This window comes from Chelmon rostratus, chromosome 2 (assembly GCF_017976325.1).
Source record: "Chelmon rostratus isolate fCheRos1 chromosome 2, fCheRos1.pri, whole genome shotgun sequence".
Lineage (NCBI taxonomy): Eukaryota > Metazoa > Chordata > Actinopteri > Chaetodontiformes > Chaetodontidae > Chelmon > Chelmon rostratus.
Window position 1 is genome coordinate 29,933,682 of NC_055659.1, and position 19,090 is coordinate 29,952,771.

Genomic DNA, 19,090 nt, shown 5'->3' on the forward strand with positions numbered 1-19,090 from the left:
ACAGTCTATGATCGAAATTAACAATCCAAAACAGTCCAGCAATCACAAGTTACTCAAGAAGGAATGTAATGCTCACTTAAGAGAGTATTAATGACATGGATGGTTTTTATGAAACCCTTTAATGTATTAGAATAATGTTGCCCCACTATGGCCTACTTTATTGTGATTCAAAAATTTAGTGATGACTATGTCAAATTTGTACTTAAGTACCGTCTTTAAGGAAATGTACCCAGTTCCATTTTACCTCTGTTCATAGACATAATTTGTCCCTCTCATACTTAATGATAATGAATGACTGGTCCAGCACACGTCTAGGTAAATCCTATCAGTTATTCTCAGTGTGCTGTGAACCAGACCACCATCTAACGAAATACCAAGCAAGCACTAAATCCAAAAGCATGAAATAGGAGTGAAGCATCTCTGTGGGAGCCCTTTTCCACTTAAGTGACGGGGGTCCTGTAAATCATAATGAGAAACTTTAAGTAGTGGCTTAATATTTCAATGAGAAACTTTTTGAATAATGACATCTTGAAATAATGATTTAGTATCTCAATGACAGTCTCGCAACATAATGAGAAACATTCTCAATTACAATGATTGATTGGCCCTTTTTCCGTCAACGCTATTTTGTGATAAAATCATTTTAGTTTCAATTTGAGAAAGTTCTTTAATTTTGAAATACAAACTAATTTTCGATACAAAGTAACTTCATAAAGGCTCTAATGTTGAGATGGTCCTAATTATAAGAATACAGTCAGTATTTAGTTTCTCTTTTTAATCACACGGGCGGAAATGAGCTGCCCACTTCTCGCTCGGTGTCGAGGCAGACTCAAACCAGGAAGTGAAACCAAAGCGCGAGCCACGAGCAGTGAAAGGAGGATACAGTCTGTGTCATGTGATATCAGTCGGACGACGCTGTGGGAAGTGTTGGGAGACATTATTTAGCTAACCAGCGACCGGAAGAGAACCTGTCTGGTGGTGTACGGCAGTGGAGGAGTGGCACCACCGCGTCCACTCCTGACGGTGTTGTTTCTGCATACACTGGCCAGCCGAGTTCATTCAACCCATAGTCGAGCCACTTCAGGCTCGGAGGGGTTATAGCGACCGTTTGACTTGTTTCGTTAAGTCGCCAAAAACTAACCACGAAAACAACTGGAAGTGAATTGTTTTTTTCCCGAACAGGCCTCTTAAAACGAATACAGCATTGAGCGCATTGCACAACATCTGGACGGTGCAAAGTAGAGGACTTTGGGATATAAACGAGAGCTGGAGAGCTACAGGCCCAAAGAAACTGCACGACGACGGAGGGACTATTGAATAATTCGCGTTTATTCGATTTGGCCGGTGATACTGTTACAACCCCACTGTAAAACAACAGAGGAACTATAAGATGCTTCTTCTGGACGTGGATTTTGAAAATCGACACACCGGAAGTACAGTGTGTTGTCATTTCGTGTAGCCTGACGGGGTCACGTCGATCGGCTCGTCTGTCTGCTCTGTGGTTCCTCGAGCTCATCGTTGCTTCGTGATTATGGAGCTCGCGCAGTGTCACGGAAGAACACGCGCCGCGTTTCTCCGTTTCAGCGCCTCTTTCACACGGGCCCGAGTGGGCAGGTAGCCCGGCGGGTGGTTCAGCGGCATGCGGTCTGATGTGGAGTACAGCCCGGTGGGAGAGGGGCTGGGGATGCGGGACTTCTGGTTGTATGTGTGGCTGCGGAGGGCGGCGGTGATAGCGGCTCATGTCACCGGCCTGGGCCTGACCCTCATCATCTCCCTGCTGTCCAGACCCGGAACCAGTGAGTGAACATGATGATGTTTGGATGTACAGCACACGATGTTATCACCTTAATTTATTTAGCAAAACAACAAAATGTTCATTCAAACTGCTGTAGTTTTAATGAAATGCGTCGAGGCTTGAGTAATTCATTGCTCGTTTAGGCTGGTGGGTTACGGTGGGTTTGTAATTCATGGCCAAGCCCACGAGCCTCTTCATTAAACTGTGTAACAACGAGCCAGTTTTATTCATCAAGTTTCTGTCTCCCTGAATTTTGCATATTAGAAACGCAGCAGCTGAAACTAAAGGGATCCTTGAATGTGTTCTCCTCCTGATAACTACCTCAGCACATTGTAGAGCTTCTCTGATCAATGTTTGTGGCATTTAGCCCTTCATAAGATATTTATTGTGGGTGCAATAATACTTTAATATCAGTTCCAAGGTGAGTTCTGCCTGTAAATTCAGATGACTAGAGCACAAAATATTGTGAGATTTAGAGTGAAACCTGCTCCTGCTGTTTCCCTCAGATGGATTATGGGATTCTGAGCACTGGATAATTTGATAATCATTTTGGTATTTAGTTTGCATGCAAATGATAGAAACAGCATAGAAAGAAATGTTAGAGCAAGCCCTGTGGAAGCCCTGCCATTGGCTCAAATCTGGAACACTGTTTGGTGCTCACTCGACAGTTTTCCCTTAGTGATGATAGAACTTCCATGAAATGAGTCCTGCAAAGTTTTGGGTTGTCTGTGGAGATTCTCATTCATCCAGGTCATGGTAGGAGGATTTTCAAGAAACACCACTTTCCTGTGCATGTCAAGCCCAGTAACACCCTGAGCAGAAACTGGTCCACCCTGAGGACAAAACACCCAGGCACAAACAGAGCAATGTGGTGTCTGCAGAGCAATGCAGAGAGGAATGCACAGACACAGCCACTCCACAAGCACATGACACCACACAGAAACAACACCTCAGGCCAAGACTCAGCAGTCCATCCACACCTGAAGGACAGGGGACACTCATTTGAGGACTATAATGTACATATTGTGTCCATGGAAGACAGGTGGTTTGAAAGAGGAGTGAAAAAAGCCATCCATGTCAAACTGGAAACTGAGGGGGTGACCTACGACACCACTTACAATGCTGTCCTCAGACCCCTCCCCAGGCAGCTCAACAGCCATTCACACCAAGAGCCAGGTGACCCTGATGACTCACATGATCACCTTGGCCCATGTGACCTTAATGACTCACACTCTCTGCCTCTCTCTCTTGGATGAGAGGCGAAACGTCTTCTAGAACCTCAGACAAGTCCAGCTGCCTTTTGGAAAAACCTTAGAAATAGTTTTGGCTTGTAAGATGCTCACTGGTGTTTTTCTTTGTTCCAGGTCTGTTTTCTTGGCATCCAGTTTGCATGTCTGTTGCAGTAAGTTTACAGTCTTCACCTTCTCCATCTTGTGTCACACACACACACACACACACACACACACAGCTAGCACACAGCTTCCATGCGTTTGGCGGCCCTTTCAGTCTTTCAGACTAAGCCTGACCGTTTCTGGTGTCAGTTGGCGTGTGGCTTGTATCAGCCTGTCTGACAGCTCCCACCTGCTCTGTGACAGCTCCCTTCAGTCTGTTTTCTGTGTTGACCTGCAGAGTTGTGAACGTTTGGACACAGCGTTGTTTAATAGATAATCATGAAGGTGCTGATATCATCATCGCACACTGAAGGAACGTTCATCTGCTCATCCTCAGTTCAATGTGACTGAATGTGTTTTTGTTTTTTAGGGTATTTGCACAAATCTAAAATGATGAAGCATATATGTTATTTAGGTATGAAGTATAGTAATTAATGTGTGATATTTTGATTGATTGCTCTGTCACCTCAGCGTCAGGCTGTCTTGTAGTGAGGCCTGTGTTTCAACATCTACTTTTAATACCTTCACTGCATCAGTTGATTTTGTGTTTACATGGTGCATATTCTTAAATGAATTTCCATGTAATTAAAGTATTACTAACTCTTCTTGGACAATATCCCCCTTTTGCCCCCCCCCCAAAATCTACAAGTACAAAATCTTTATTACGATATATAATAATAATCTAGGAATTACATCATATCCATGACAAAACCATCAGTTTACGTCTCATATTTATGAGATCTTTTTCTCATAATTACATAAACAAAATATCATCACCACTAGAGAATAAGGGGACGTTTACTGGCTTTTATCCTCAGTTGAACTCAACATACATTAATTTATGTAGGGATGATTAACATAACACTGATGTGTGTAAAGCTGATATATAAGTAATAATGTGACATCTGGTCCTTTGTTGTGACATAAACAAGTCAAACGTAGACTAATAAAAGAACACAATATGTGATTTCACTAGTATTACTTCAGTTGAATATTGACTGTCCTGTAAGCTCTCAGCGTACCTTTACCTTCACACCCTTTGGTCTTTGTGTCTCCGTCTTCTTTCCACTGTGAATAATAGATGGGAGGGAGTGCTAACACTAAGGGCTGTGCTGCGTCACTGCGTCAGATATTGTGTTACAAAGTGACCTAGAATATGTTGGTGAGAGCAGCTTTGCACACTGACATGGCCTGCAGCTGGATGTTGGGCTTTGCTGTGGCTCATGGCAGGACAGTGTGATGAGTCATCACAGTAAGTCTGCCAGTCTGCTGAAGCTTACTGTACAAACATCTTCCCTGTGAGCTGTCCAGCTTTGATTGATGTGTTGATTTTCTTCTAAAGAAATGAATTTAAAGCCCCCCCTTCAGAACAGTTTTATTCAGTAGCTGCCCACCTTAATATGCAAAGTGTTTTTGATTGACATTCAAAGATGCCACAGAACAAAATATTCATTACATAATCTGTGTGTATAACAAGGCAAACATACTGTAAAAAGTTTATTTCTAATTGGCTGGCAGGTGTCTGAAAAACACATATATATGGACACATCATACTTACTTCTAGTCGACAGTTGAAGTAACATTAAAAAGATAAAGATGGTATTATTCTATATTTTTGGTTATTGTCAGCAATCTCTCGATACTTTCTGACTGTTCTACTCTCTGGCACTCAGCTCCAAGCCCATTGATCCTACTTTGATGTAAATCTTTAAATACAGGTCACACATATAGATTTCAAGAGTCGCAGTATTTACCTAAAACAGCTGACCTCTGAAGTTTTTGTCAAACATTACTCAAAGGAGGAAATAGTGCATTTGTTGGGGACTACTCACTTTGGTGAGTACAGTGACATCATAACCTGTGGAAATGATGGCCAAAACGACCAAAAGAAGACCCGATCTGTAATAAACTGGAGTTATCCATTAAGTCACACTTGTGAACGTGACCTAATTATGATCTGAAGGGAGTGCAAACAGTCTAAAACACACATGGATTTAAACAGCCATGGTATAACAGCCATAATGCACGGGAGGTGTCCTCTTATAAGAAACTAATGCACCCGTTCTTTGCCTCCACCTCATCCTTTCTCTTCCTGTGTGTCTGTACCTGCTTCAGCATTAAAACACCTTTATTAACACCTTTCTTCTTCTTGCCTCTTGCAGTACTGCCTGTGTATGACTGAAGGCATCCTCCTCTTCTCAGCTGAGGGATCCCCCTTTTGTTTCAAATCTCGGAAGGGTAAAGTCCGCCTCCACTGGCTCTGCCAAGCTCTGGTCCTGATCGCTGCGGCCACTGGGCTAGGCTTCATGGTGGCCAGTAAGAATGTGTCAGAGCGCCCCCACCTGGTCACCTGGCACAGTTGGCTGGGCATCTGCACCTTGGCCGCCACTGTTCTCCAAGCAGCTTGCGGTATCTGTGTGATCTTCCCTAAGCTGCTGCGTCTCTCCTCCTCTCTGCCGAGGCTGAAGCTGTACCACGCCACCTGCGGCCTGGTGGTCTACCTGCTGGCCACCATCACCGTCGTGTCGGCCATGTTCTCAGACTGGTTCCAGGCCACGGTGAAAGGGGTGGCCTGGTGGGCCTTCCTCCTGCTGCCCATCTTCCCTGCCCTGGTGGTGATGAACCAGATCACTAATGCCTACCTGCCCCGCAAGAAGCTCACCAGCTAGGAGGCACGAAGCGTGAGGCTCATCCACTTCATTCACTCAGGAGCCATATTGGATTTACATTGTACTCCAGCACAGAGAATCAAATGGACACTATGTCCTCCGCTAAAGCAGCCTTTGAAGACACAATAACTAAAGCAAACGGCTTCACATGCTGGTCATCCCGTAGACAGTAGAAGAACTTTAAAACACAAGTATCTGTAGGGAAGTTTTCAAACCTGAAATTTAGTTTTCATACTTACCAAGATCTTTGACAGTTACTGGAGCAATAAAATCCTAATTTGGCAAAGAGGCAACATCTAGCCATATCTGAAATCAGACATGCGAATGTCAAACACATGATTTGTACTCACTAATGATCAGTTAGTATTCAAATTGATAATATGTACCCTCAGATTATTTATTTGTGCACTTAGATTATTTAAATTCTGCACCCAAATGAAGGCTTGAAGTTAGTGTAGGAGAAGGAACTGAAACTTTGTTGAATCTAGTGTAAAAACTGGAGCGTCAGCAGCAGGTTAGCAGCTGTGTGTTAGTGTGGAGTTATCACATTTATTCCACTTGATAAATTAGATGAATGAAAGAAGTAATTTAAGGGTACAAAATACAAATGTATTAATTGGATGGAATGCTTTACTAGGTTGTGTGCATTGCAGATTAAAGAAAAAACACCCACCCACCCACACACACCCCAGATTCAACACACTTCAGTTGAGTTTTCTTAGAGCTGACATGTTGTGGCCAGTAGAAGAACTGCAGCATAAAACCTGCATCCTTTCTGTCTCAAAGTTGGGACACCTGCTGAAATAAGAATTTTTAAACCTAAAACTAATGACACTGTGCGCAGTACGTGGATTACTGTGTCTAATGTGCACAGAGGAAGCGCAGGAGCAGCGTATGTTTATCCTGACTAACTACTGGAGGCAGTGTCTTTGTTGGAGCTCATGGGTCTGAAGCCTCTCGGGAGGAATATTTGCACTACACAAGCAGCGAAAGCAGAAGTCAAAGACAGTGTATGTAGACTGGTTTGTGGAGGGATGTGCTGTTTGTGTGAGGACATGGATGACAACAAACCAGCCTGTACCAGTTTATTTATCCATTCATCATGTTTTTGTGCTGTGGCTGTGTGGCTGCTCGTAGGTGCTACATGAAGCAATTTACCATTTAAGATCCGTCAATCAACATTTTTGTGTATTAACACTGAATCAGATGATGCAGTGTGACGTGAAAGAGGTCGTCCACAGTGAAAACCAGCAGAGAACAATCACCCAGCTGTTGTGGGATGATGGCAGATGTGCTGCTGGTGCAGAGCTCTGATAAAGCTGCTGAACACTAGTTGCCCTGCACCAACCAGCACACAGACACCAGACACAGGAGGAGTGTGTGACAGAAAACACACTCAGGACAAGAAGCAAAAAGGTTTATGACACGAGTGCTTGTTAGAAAGCATTAGCATTAGCATTGGCATTGTTAGGGAATGTTTCCTCAATGAGGCCTCATTTGATTAAAAATGCTAGCACTGATAAGCTAGCAATGACACATGTGAAAAACTACATGTAGCACCTCTGCGCTATGTGCTCTTCATTTTGTCAGTGTGTACATGTGAACCTGTTCTGCCTTTGAGTGGATGTTTGGTAGCTGCGCTCTTTCTGTTTTGTTTGCTTTCGTTATCAATTGGAAAAACGAACGTGTTCCCACTCGTTACTTTGTCGCACAAAGACAAAGTCAAAAGCTTTCTTCTAGCAAAGATGTCAGTCAGTTCTTCCAGGAACTGAGACAAATTCAATCAATCCCATCATACTTGCAAGGGCTGGAAGTTCCCTCGAGACTGCTCAGAATCTGCAGACGAGTCAGATGAGAGGATGTGAAGAAATGGCTCCAGTCGCTGCACTTTGCCATACTGTTAAAAACCCAGTTCAAATACATGAAAACATCCTTACAGGTGAACATGAGAGGGCTTTGCTTCTTCTAACTTCTATTCAAAGGCAGAGCAGATGGTATTCTCTACTTTATTGGCCCCAACAAATACCACCAGTTCAGATCTTACCAAACTACTCGAAAGTTTCCACAATCATTTTCAGCCATGTGACTAATCACTGGATAGTCTCACTTGTCTCATGGAAGACAGACTGGGAACAAGTTTTACCTGACATCCTGAAGGCAAAGCAAATGAATTCCAAGCAGCTGGCACAAACAGGTTTGTGGAGATGCAGCTGCAGGTTCTTTCAGGCCGCAATAATCAGGACGACACTAAGCGAGACTCTGGGACACGGGGGAATGTTTTTAAACTGTCCGAGAACCTGATGCACAAAGACCTATTGGATGTACTGTGGTTTAGTCACTATTAGGTAGCTCATGCACATACAAACCAGTCAACAAGAGGCAGTGAAAGATAAGTCAACATGTCTTGATTCTCCAAAAGCACTAATCACCTGCAGAATGCACACAATGCAGGGAAGCTGTGAGAAAGCCAGTCAACAGTCCAGTCACTGATGGACTGGGTTTGACGTTTTAGCAGTCCTTCATTAAAATCAGGCTCTCCTCTGGTAGAAAGACGATGTCTTGACTGTTCTTACTTGACGCATTTGTTTGCATTTTTTGATTTGGTTTCACTCCAGCTCAGATGAAAAGCATGTAATGAAATAAAGGTTCAAAAGAGGAATATAACAAATTTGTTAAGTCAGATTTTTCCTTATGTGGAACTCAAAATTACAGATTTAGTATGGATTTTGTAACTTATCTTATTTTTTAAAGACATTATGTTCTCCTTCATTAAAAGTACGAATATTCCCAACTTGTCAACAAACATATTCTTTGTTCTACTTACTACTCAGGACTTTGCTGCATGATGCCACTCAGAGTGTGTATGTGACGATCAGAATGTAGGCTGTCGGCAGGCTGCTGCCTGTCAACCTTCTGTAATAAACAAATAAAAACATTTCCATTTTGATTTGTTTTTATTCCTAATGTGACAATTCACCCATAAACACACTTTTTTTTTTTAACTAGCGATGAACTATTTCTGGACTAGTTGTTTTGATGGTGTTCCTGGTTAACTGCACTAATACATTTGGACAATATGACACATGAAGAGAAATGTCTCAGGCCGCAGAGAGGTACGTCAGAGGAGAAATGACTGCTCTGAGCTGTCACTTTCACTGACATTTCACAATCACACACCAACAGATGCAGGGTAGAAGAGTTGCTACTCCTACAGCAGCAGAGAATAACCCAGAATGCAATGCAGCCACATCTTACCTTTATGTTCTTATTATGTGACGCACCAAATGTGGGTGAATCCACCACTGATGATGAAGTGCACAGTTTGTAAAAACGAGTCAGTGGGCAGCTGCCTTTTTTAAAAATTAAACTCCAGCCTTGATTCCAGAATAACTGGGATGCTTTGTAAAACAGTTTGTTTCACACAGCGCCCCAGCTTTTCTGGAATCAGGGTTGTTGAGTTACATTAGTGATCAGTTTGTGAAGATTTACATCTTCAGTAGGAACCAATGTGATTGGGGCTGAAAGCCTGAGCTCTTTCAGGACACATTTTAGAAGCCACCCTGGGTTTCTGTATATAAACTAAAGTAAAACACATTTACTACATTTATTCAAACTGCAGTACTGCTTCAGAGAAAAGACTTTGGTGGACTAAACATGAACGTACAACACAAAGAGTCCTTGGCTTTGTCACTGACTTATATCAGTTAATAGTCTGAAGGTGTGTTAATGAGACAGTGTCCAGAGTGATCCTCCAGGACTCAGAGTTCCCGGCTACGAGTCTGGACCTAACTGTTTGTCCTCACAGATGAAGGTGACTGAACTGTTCAGTAGGTCATACATGTTGACCTCCACCACCTCTGCTGATGATTCGCTCTCTTTCCCGCCTGCCAGAGCCACAAACACCTGCTGGGCAGCTGCCAGCTGTGCCTGCTCCTCAGAGATGATTGACTCTGCCCCTTCACTGCCCGATGGATCTGCTGATATCACCTGATTGGACAGAGAAGGCATTCATTAAATATTCTGATTCATTTCAAAAGGTAAAACTGCTCTGCTCTGTTGGTTCAAATATTCAATGATTTTTGCACTTTGATTACACTCCAAACAGTGAGCTATCTGAGGCAAAACACCTGCAGTGACATCACGTATTGGGGTGTGGCCAGCTGCTTGAAGGTTTCAGCAGCAGTTTTCTGTCTGTGTCAGGGTTAGGGTTAGGGTTAGTATTTAAATGAGCGCTCCATTGATTTAGCATCGCACTCCTATAAAGCGCCTCTAACACGGGTCATCACTTTTATCAGAACATTTACTGTGTCAGACTTGGCTGAGCTCCCTCTGGAGACACTGACAGCTTTATGCTAATTTTTCCAGATAAGTAATAGTACTTATTTCACTGAGGCCAACACGATGTCTTAAAATTGCTCCGCTTGTATGACCAATCTTAAAATAACTTATTTCAACTGATAATGTATTCATAACAAAGTATTCAAAGAATAATGGTGTAAAACACAGAAAAGCTAGCAGATAAACACACAAATGTCTGACACTGTCACTGATAAATAATTTAAATGATTACTTAATCAAAATCACCTTTGATTGATTTTATTTCAGTTCTACTATTTGTACCATCTGGGCTGAGGTGAACATCATTTCTCAACATTAACATCAGCTGTTAATGCTGAGATGCCAGGCATGCAGGAAGCTGGCGTGTACTACATCTCCCAGCAGCAGAGGTCCTTACCGTGTGGGAGGAGGAGGCCTGCTCCTCGGCGGCCTCCTGCTCCTCCTGTGCCCCCACGTGGAAGGACAGCAGGTGCTCCTGCAGCTCCAGCTGGGAGGTGCAGACCAGGGAGCAGAGCGGGCAGCTGAACGGCTCGCCGCTCTGGCTGACGTGCTGGCTGCTGATGTGCTCCTGCATCTCCTCCTCCCCTCCCAGCACAGCCGGACAGTACGGACAATGCACCGCCGATGCTCCTGAGCCTGCAGTAAGGTCAGCAGATGAGGTGATGCTGTCATTCATTAATTCACATATATTGCCTTAAGTCATTGCCTTTGCATGTACATGATGTAAAAACTTCTAGGAACAAAACACAGGCTGTGATGTGTTTGAATTCTTTGAAGATGCATTACTAAAGGTGTTGATGTCTGATTTCTACTTGCCATGATTCAAAGTACGTTCTGTCCAGTGCAGTGACCCAGCTTAGACCCATAGTCCCATGAAATATAACTAGACATTATCTTTGATTCATTAAGTCTGCTGTTAGGCTGGATAAAAGGTCAAACCCAAACTCTGTGATAGAAACATTGTCTCTCAAAACTATGGAGAACAACAGTGGATAATGCTTTTAAAGAAGACTAGATGGCAAAGTATGTTCGTCTTCAACTATCAGCAAAAGCCTGCTGCTGAAATCTATGTCATATAATCCCTTTCTAATGCCCATCTTTAATCTGATTTGGTTACACAATACACAGGGATTAAATGTGCTTCCTTTTTAATGAAAGAGATATGGTTTTATGGTTTTTAAACTGTTGCTTTTATTTTTCATCTGTTCTTCATCTCTCCTCAGAGGTCATTTCGGGAGCTGTCCAATCATTGCTCATTGTGAAGAACCAGGCCAAAGCAATGCGCTGGGTTTCTGATCATTACCAATTCATGTTACTGCTATTCAAACTGTTACATCTACCGCAGATTCTGATTTTGGTGGAGGGCCACGTTTGGCCCATATGCCACCATGTCCTGCCCCTCATAATGTGAGCCTGTGTTAGACCTTGTATCAGGCCTGTGTGGTCCTCACCTTGGTGCTCAGCAGCCTGGTGTTTGGCCACACTGGCGGCGCTAGGAAAGAACTTGAAGCAGACATCACACTGGACCAGGGTCTTGAGCTGCCGGGTGTGGTTAGCAAACACATCAGGGTGGTTGGTCCTGTTATGGTACCATAGGCCAGATAGTTGCTAGGGCAACAGAGAGAAACATATACATTAAAATCACAGCACACTACTGACCACCTGACCACCACCTCAGAGCTGTGAAGCAGGACAACCTTGTCCTACCTGATAAGACTTGTTACAGAGGTCACAGCTGAAGGGCTTGTTTCCAGTATGTGTGCCCTTGTGTTTGTCCAGCAGGGCGGCGCTGGTGAACACCTTGCTGCAGATGGGACACTTATGGAACTCTTTTGGGTGGAACTCCTGGATGTGCTGCCGATGCTCCTCCAACGAGGAGAAGCTGAGGCAACACTTCTGACAGTCATGAGGCTCCGACAAATCTGACAAGGAGCGGGCGCAAATACTTCATTATCCTGCAAATGTCTTCCTATTGTTGTTAAAGACACAGAATTCTAAAGAAGCAATCACAGGTGAGCATTTTGATCATGTAGATTAGAACAGTCTAATCGTGTGTGTGTGTGTGTGTGTTCTTACTGTGGAAGGTGTGCAGGTGGACGGTGAGTCCGCTGGCCTGGCTGTAGCCTTTGCCACATTCTCGACACACATACGGCCGGTCACCAGTGTGTGTTCGCACATGGCGCGTCAGTTCAATGGACTGGGCAAAGACGGCCTTACAGTACTGACACACGTACATCTTCCCTGAGCAAGAAAAGGCAAAGTGAATGATGAACAAAGTGCTCAGCCTGATGTTCACCCTGTACACCAATGACTGCAATCCCCAACATGGAGAAAAAGCAGCTGTGAGGTCTGTGGATAAGACCACTGTCATCAGCCAGACTACAGATAGCGAGGAGAATTGATATCATGAGGAAATCAACAGGCTTGCAGAGCGGTGCACAGAGAACAACCTGCTGCACAACATCAGCACAACCAAGGAGCTGATTGTTGCTTTTAGGAAAAAGGAGACTAAGACAGACACTCATGTCTACGTCAGTGGAGCTGAGGTGGAGCAGGTGAACATTTTTATCACAGCATCACAGAGAGCCTGTGACAGGCACAACATCACACATCTCTGTCTCCATCTTTAATAACTTATTCTTTATTCATCATTTATATCATTTTGCTTTTATTAGTAGCATAAAGGGACTATTAACCCTGTGTTGTAGACTGATAAATAAATTAACCCTGCACCATGAATCTGCACAGATTGAACTGAGTGAACATGCAAAAACACCACTGAGAGGAGATATGTCCAATCATGATGACTCAGTGCAAAGATTAGACTGCCTCTTCATCAGTGACACACTGCAGCAACACAAGATTCAAACACATTCAGTTCAGTGAATGATTGGCCGGATTGAAAAAAATATAATTTCATTAATGGTGGATGCAGTCAGAAGATAACACAATAATTCAATATTATCATCCAACAGCTTTTAGTGGAATAATATAATTATGTCTATAATTTGACTGTGTGTGTGTGTGTGTGTTACCCTCAGAGTGTTTCTTCTTGGTGTGGTATGCGAGTGCAGCAGCCACGCTGAAGCTCATGTCACAGTGTTTGCAGCGGTAAGGTTTCTCCCCTGTGTGCAGCCTCATGTGATTCTTCAGAGACGAGTTGGCGCCGAACTTCGCGCCGCAGTCCTCACAAGCAAATGGTTTCTCTTCAAAGTGCTCGGTGCGTTTGTGGTAAATCATGCCTGAAATATGACGAGAGGGAGCAGAAACACGGCAAAAACCATGTGTCTGTAGAACATTTACAATGAAGCTTCCAGAGAGACCTGCAGCAAACATCTGTTCAGCTCAGACTGGAAAAACCAAAAAACAGCACATACTGCTGCAAGTGAAAACCATTTCCATGTTCCATCCAAATCTTCATTTCACCTTAGCAGTTAGCATTGGCATCTAGCAGTTAGCATTAACAGTATAGGTGAATCTAGCTTTATTGTCCTCTTCTGTTCCTCTTAACAGGTAGCGGTTAGCATTTAGCATTAGCATTAGCTAAATGGTGGCATCGGAACTGTATTGTCTTCTTCTGTTCCTCTTAACAGGTAGCGGTTAGCATTAGCATTAGCATTAGCTAAATGGTAGCATCGGTACTGGCCACTACCTGGAGCATCCTCTAAACAGGCCTAGGTCAGTTGAACGTGGCGCTGCTGTTTGGATTGTGTAGGAGCAGTGTGAACTGGCACTAGGGGGGGTGACTCTGGGACGCCGGAGTTCACCGCCTAGCCTCCTGGAGGTGTAGTGGGACTAAGTAGGCGAAACACTGTTGAAGGGAGGTATCCACCTGATGACCCCCAGAGGCATGTATAGAGGCAGATTAGGGCTCCAAGGTTCTTCACTGAGAATGAATCCTCTTTTTGAGCACAAGTATTGTGTTTTAATTAACATTCTGCTGCGTTCAAAGACGATGTTCCAGGCATTACTGTCCCTGGACCAGCTGATTCTCACCTGATGGGTGGGCGAAGGTTCGCCCACAGAGGTCACAGGCCACCTTCTTCTTCACTCGTGCGGCGCTGCGATGCACCTCGGCCCGGTGGTGCTGCAGGGCCCGCTGATTGGGCAGCTTCGCGGGGCACTGTGGGCACTGCTGCTCACACTCCTGGGACATGGGGCAGCGCTTCATATGGGCCAGCATTCGACACTTGTAGGCAAAGCCCTTCTTACACCAGCGACAGGAGTAGGGCTTAGAGGGGGGCGGAGAAGAGGAGGAGGGGGCAGGGGAGGGAGAGTCTGTTGTAGCATCTATGACTTTGTTATCCTCTTCGCTCTCCTCCTTACTGTCTTCTTCCTCTCCCTCTTCCTTCTGCTTTTCTTCAGCTTTAGTGCCGTTCTGTTTTTCTGAGTCGTCTGTAAAACATTAAAAAAAACAATTTCAACAATTCTCATCATCACAGCAGCAAGAGATGAACTCGGCCGCAGCGTGTTGAAGAGAAACGTGTTTAACGGCAACTGAAAACAGGGTTTTGTTAAAGTTGAAATTCGGAGATGCTTTTCTTTGCTGAGAGAACTTCCACTCACAGAGTCACAATGTGCTCGTCTTTACCTGCACTTTGGTTTCCCTCTGGCCCCTGCGTGTTCCCCTCCTCCTCCTCCAGCAGAGAGAGCAGTGGCGTGGGGAAGGAGGATGGAGCTTTCTGTTGAACAGTGCGGAGCAGCCTGACGAGCGCTCCGTCACTGAGCCGGCCCTCCTTCACTCTGCTCATCAGCTTCTCCAACGCTGAGCTGGGATCAGCCTCCTCACAGCACTGACAAACAACCTGGCGGGAGCAGAAATGTACCTTTATTTCCCTCATCTACAGACAGGATCTGGCCTTTATCTGAAAAAGTGCTGATGTTCGAGACATGCCTTTATTCCTCCTTTGACCTGTTTATAAGAATATTAAATCATATTTTAGTAAGAAGCCTCCCTGTTTTCTGATCTGCTGTTTTCATTTGCTATTAATGCAAATTCCAACCTGCTTCAACTGCCTTTACGTGTGTGTTAGAAATGCTAAACAACAAAAGCTGAAGAGCAAACATTTTGGAGAAGACTGGAGAGCCATGCAGCATCATACACAGCAAATCCCTTTAAAAAGGTTTTTATATCCACTAGCATTCTTTCAGTCATGTTGTTTGTTTCACGTTAATGCATTACCACCATTACTTTTTGTATTTCTGATCATATCTCTGTGTGACGCGCCTTTCAACACTCAGTGCCAACCTGCGACACATACATCGACTTTCTGTCATTGCTTAACAAAGACTGTTACTGTATATAAAGTCAAAAAGTCTAATTATCCTACTTTTTAAAACAAACTGTAGAGTCAGGTGGATGTAGTGGATCAGGAATGGAGATGAAGAAATGAGGGGAATACGGTAGAAAGGAGGATAGCAGACAGGTGCAGTGAAATACATAAACAGATAAAGAAAGTGTAAAACTAATCTGCCTGGAACTTCACATTGAAGATGAAAAAATATGGTCTGTAAAAGACATTACTGGTATCAACAACAGATTTAACATTCTTAAATCTTAGAAGATATTCTAGATTTAAGGCTTTAAAGGTGCCCTGTAATGTTTTAGACCTCTAGCAGAGCCATGGAGGTATTCCTCTGTGAGTTGGTCCCTGTTTTGTTTGTTGTTATGGATCCCAGTGCTCCTCTTGGCATCACCCGCCCTGCTCTGCCTCTGACCGGAGTCCCCTGATATTCTTTCCCTAATCCTAACAAGTCTCACTCCTCATGCCTAAACCTAGCCAACCCGAAAGACGAAGGCAACCAATCAGAGGCAGAGTAGGGCGGGCCTTCGCATCCATAAAGCATTGAAGACACAAGAGTGTGATCCAACACAGTCCTTCCAATAGGTTCACACTATTCCACTGATGATCTACAGGTTGCACTAAAACACCAAGATATGCAGCAAAGCACCAGAGAAGACAGGGAAGAAAAAAATGCCATACAAACAGTAGGTTTGATAGGATCAAGCAGACACACAGCGTGCTTTGTTGAGTAACAGCGAAAGTAAGCATCCGTTTTTTTTTAACAGGAAAAGTCCACAGAAGCCCTTCAGGACTTCAGGACTGGGGCGATCCGTTCTACCTGTCTCTCACGTTCATCCAGGCTGCTCTCTGCTGCCTGCCTCAGCAGCTCCAGGACAGAGGACATGCTGGTGAGGAGCTCCACAAGCTGAGAGGAGCATCCCAGAAAACCAGTTTCAGGCCTACTGGACATCTTGGCTGCCGTTGTGTTTCTCTCCGCCACTGCACTCTCGGGGGGTTTGCGATCTTCAGGCTCTGTGCGCACACACACATATCAATGATGGACTGTGGTCATACACTGCAGTCAGAAAGCTTTAGGACAGTAACAGGCTGCTGTGTTGTATACTGTACGGTTGTTGTATTGGACTGGATCTAATAAAAAGGTATCTAGTGTATTTATGCCTTCAGCACATTTCTAAACTCCCCAAAACAGGCCTTTGACTGGCTGAAACTGACCTGAGGGCTCAGTAAAATCCACACATGGTCTTTTACATGCTGGTTCCTCTGCATCTTTACTGTCACCCTGACAGTCTTCCTCCTTCAGTTCAGCCACTGGCTCTGTCTTGTCTAAAGACGAGTCGTCCTCATTGGGTGAAGCTGAGCCTTCGGGGTTCAGGCTCTGGTCTTTTTTGATCACGGTCAGGCTTGGGGTCGATGTAGAAAGGACTGGTATTGTGGGTTGCTGCTTTACAAGACTGGTGAGGACGTTTTTGAAGCCGACGGCCACGTCGAACATCTGTAGGCTGTCCGCAGCCGCAACGATGCGGCTGACATTGTGTTTGCCTAGAGGCAGCTTGCCTGTGTAGACCATGTCCAGCAGACAGCCGAACTCCTGCGAGGAAACCATGGCTGTGTCGATGGAGATGGTGTCGGAGCCATCCAGAAGAGACCTGACAGAGATTAGGGTCATTTTATTCCACTTAACAAAAGTCACAGGTCCCAAAGCTACTATCCCATCTTTCCTTTTCTTACTCGCGTGTCTGTACAGTGTTATGATTAATATGGATTTGTTAAATGACCAAAAAGAAAACCCCAACAACAACAATCACCTGAAGCTCAATATCAGCAGAACCAATGAGCCTGTGGTGGACTACAGTGCTAATAATATGGATGTTGCTGCAAAGGAGCTACAAACTGTAAAATGTTGATGCTTTACACACATGTTCAACCCGGCAGCACAGGAGATCTGTACAATCAGCACAGTTCCAAGGTGAACACCCAAGATTAGTGTCACCAATTCATTATCTGACCAAATGTGAAATATGGTCAAAGTCTCCCCCTCTGTTTTAACAGAACATTATGATGTCTCAGTGAAATTTACCTTTAACCTTTTCGATATAAAAGCCATCACTTCATTTTATCCTGTGAGACATTTCTGTTCAGACTTGACTCTGGACCTGCTTGGACTTGTCTTGAATGACTTGAGACTTGCTATGACAGGACTTGACATTTGTGTTAATAAATCTTGAGATTTAATTTAGACGTGCTCTCTTTGATAAGACTTGAGACTTCAGATTTGCACTGATCAGGTTTGAGACTTGACTCAACGAGATGAGACCTGACTCAATTCAGTTCTCATGGACCTCAAACACTGAGCTTTCAGCCATGCATGTAGAGTAGTACCTGAAAAAGCTGGTGAGTGGACCTTGAGTTGAAATTCGAAAAATAATTTTGTTTAACTACTAGCAATGGTCAAGAATAATCTTTCAGGCTCGACTTGAGACTCGCTTTATACTTACAGACTTGCTGAATATGAATCCACTAAATTTCACTTCAACAAATCATTTGCAGTTGAGCTTCCAGATGCCATGTTCACACTACCTGAAGAGCATGCTGGAGGCAGCCAGCACCAGTTTATGTGCTCGGTGAGGGTTGTCTCCCACCAGGATGGTGCAGTCACAGAAGTGGCCCTCCTTCCTGAGGGCCCACAGCTGCTGCATCAGCTGTCTGCTGTAGTTAGGTAGCTCCATCATTTTGTTTGACGGTCTGCAGGAGGAGGATGTTCTGTTCTCTCTTGTATGGAGAGAACATCAAGTTAGTTTTTTCTCAGAAAATCATTTTCTGCCATCAGCAAACACGTACAGTTTAAACGTAGCCTGAATACTGTGCATATAATTTGTACCTAACAGTGGATTGACACACACTGAACATACACATACTGTAGTGGATTATGGGGACAGTGCTTAGCGTACTATGTGTAGAATCAGTAAATAGTAAATGGATCACAAATATTCAAACAGCTAATATTCTTGGAGCTACGTGTTAATACGCAACTCTGCGTTTCTTTTCTATTTGAATAGAATTTGTCGTATGATAAAAGTGTTATTTCAGATAATATTTTGGAAGCTACAGTGAAGCTTCGCAACGTAACAAAGCAAGTGGTCCATCTTTGAATGGCAACCCACTGTTTGCTCAGGTTCTAGGCTGATACTGATGTTCACAGGACATTCAGTCACTATTCACAAGATTACACACGAGCTAGCCGGCTCCAGCAGGCTATTCGTCATTAGCTTTAGCTACGGATGCTAATGTAAAAGAGAAAAGGTTGCTAATATTCGGTCAGTGAAAGTCATTGGGATACAGAAGCTACTATTTGCTGAAAAATCCCGGACGATCACCCGATGTTCAGCTTCCACTCAACGGTTGCCTTTACCTTGAATGATTCAAACGATCCGTCTCTTTATTTAAACTTCTTTGCTGACAACATTTGCTGTGCGCAATAAAGCTTAGCCGATTTGAAAATGGAGACAGATGGTCCGGCAGCTAAATGGGGACAGTTCCGGTTACGGGAAGCTTCGCTGATATTCCAAAGAGTTTGCTTTTCAAGCTGCGCTT

The 19,090-nt window shown here is 44.0% G+C and overlaps 2 protein-coding genes across 3 annotated transcripts; one reads left to right on the top strand and one right to left on the bottom strand.

Moving 5' to 3' along the window:
- The first annotated feature begins 903 nt into the window (after nt 1-903).
- LOC121614064 (cytochrome b561 domain-containing protein 1) lies at nt 904-8,790 on the top strand. The gene is made up of 3 exons (XM_041947839.1): nt 904-1,796; nt 3,160-3,197; nt 5,349-8,790. Exons 1-3 carry the CDS (start codon nt 1,640-1,642, stop codon nt 5,853-5,855), a joined length of 702 nt encoding a protein of 233 aa, XP_041803773.1. The 5' UTR covers nt 904-1,639; the 3' UTR covers nt 5,856-8,790.
- On the bottom strand, nt 8,129-19,007 carry zbtb40 (zinc finger and BTB domain containing 40). 2 transcript variants are annotated; one of them, XM_041947821.1, is made up of 12 exons: nt 18,909-19,007; nt 18,077-18,268; nt 16,712-17,145; nt 16,317-16,510; nt 14,785-14,998; nt 14,190-14,588; nt 13,229-13,435; nt 12,270-12,434; nt 11,901-12,115; nt 11,645-11,801; nt 10,591-10,829; nt 8,129-9,842 (listed from the first exon to the last, which is right to left on the bottom strand). In XM_041947821.1, exons 2-12 carry the CDS (start codon nt 18,226-18,228, stop codon nt 9,627-9,629), a joined length of 2,592 nt encoding a protein of 863 aa, XP_041803755.1. In that variant the 5' UTR covers nt 18,229-18,268; nt 18,909-19,007; the 3' UTR covers nt 8,129-9,626. The 2 variants fall into 2 exon arrangements, with proteins under 2 accessions (XP_041803755.1, XP_041803762.1); XM_041947828.1 differs by lacking the exon at nt 18,909-19,007 and adding an exon at nt 18,874-18,894.
- Between the last annotated feature and the right edge of the window lie 83 nt (nt 19,008-19,090).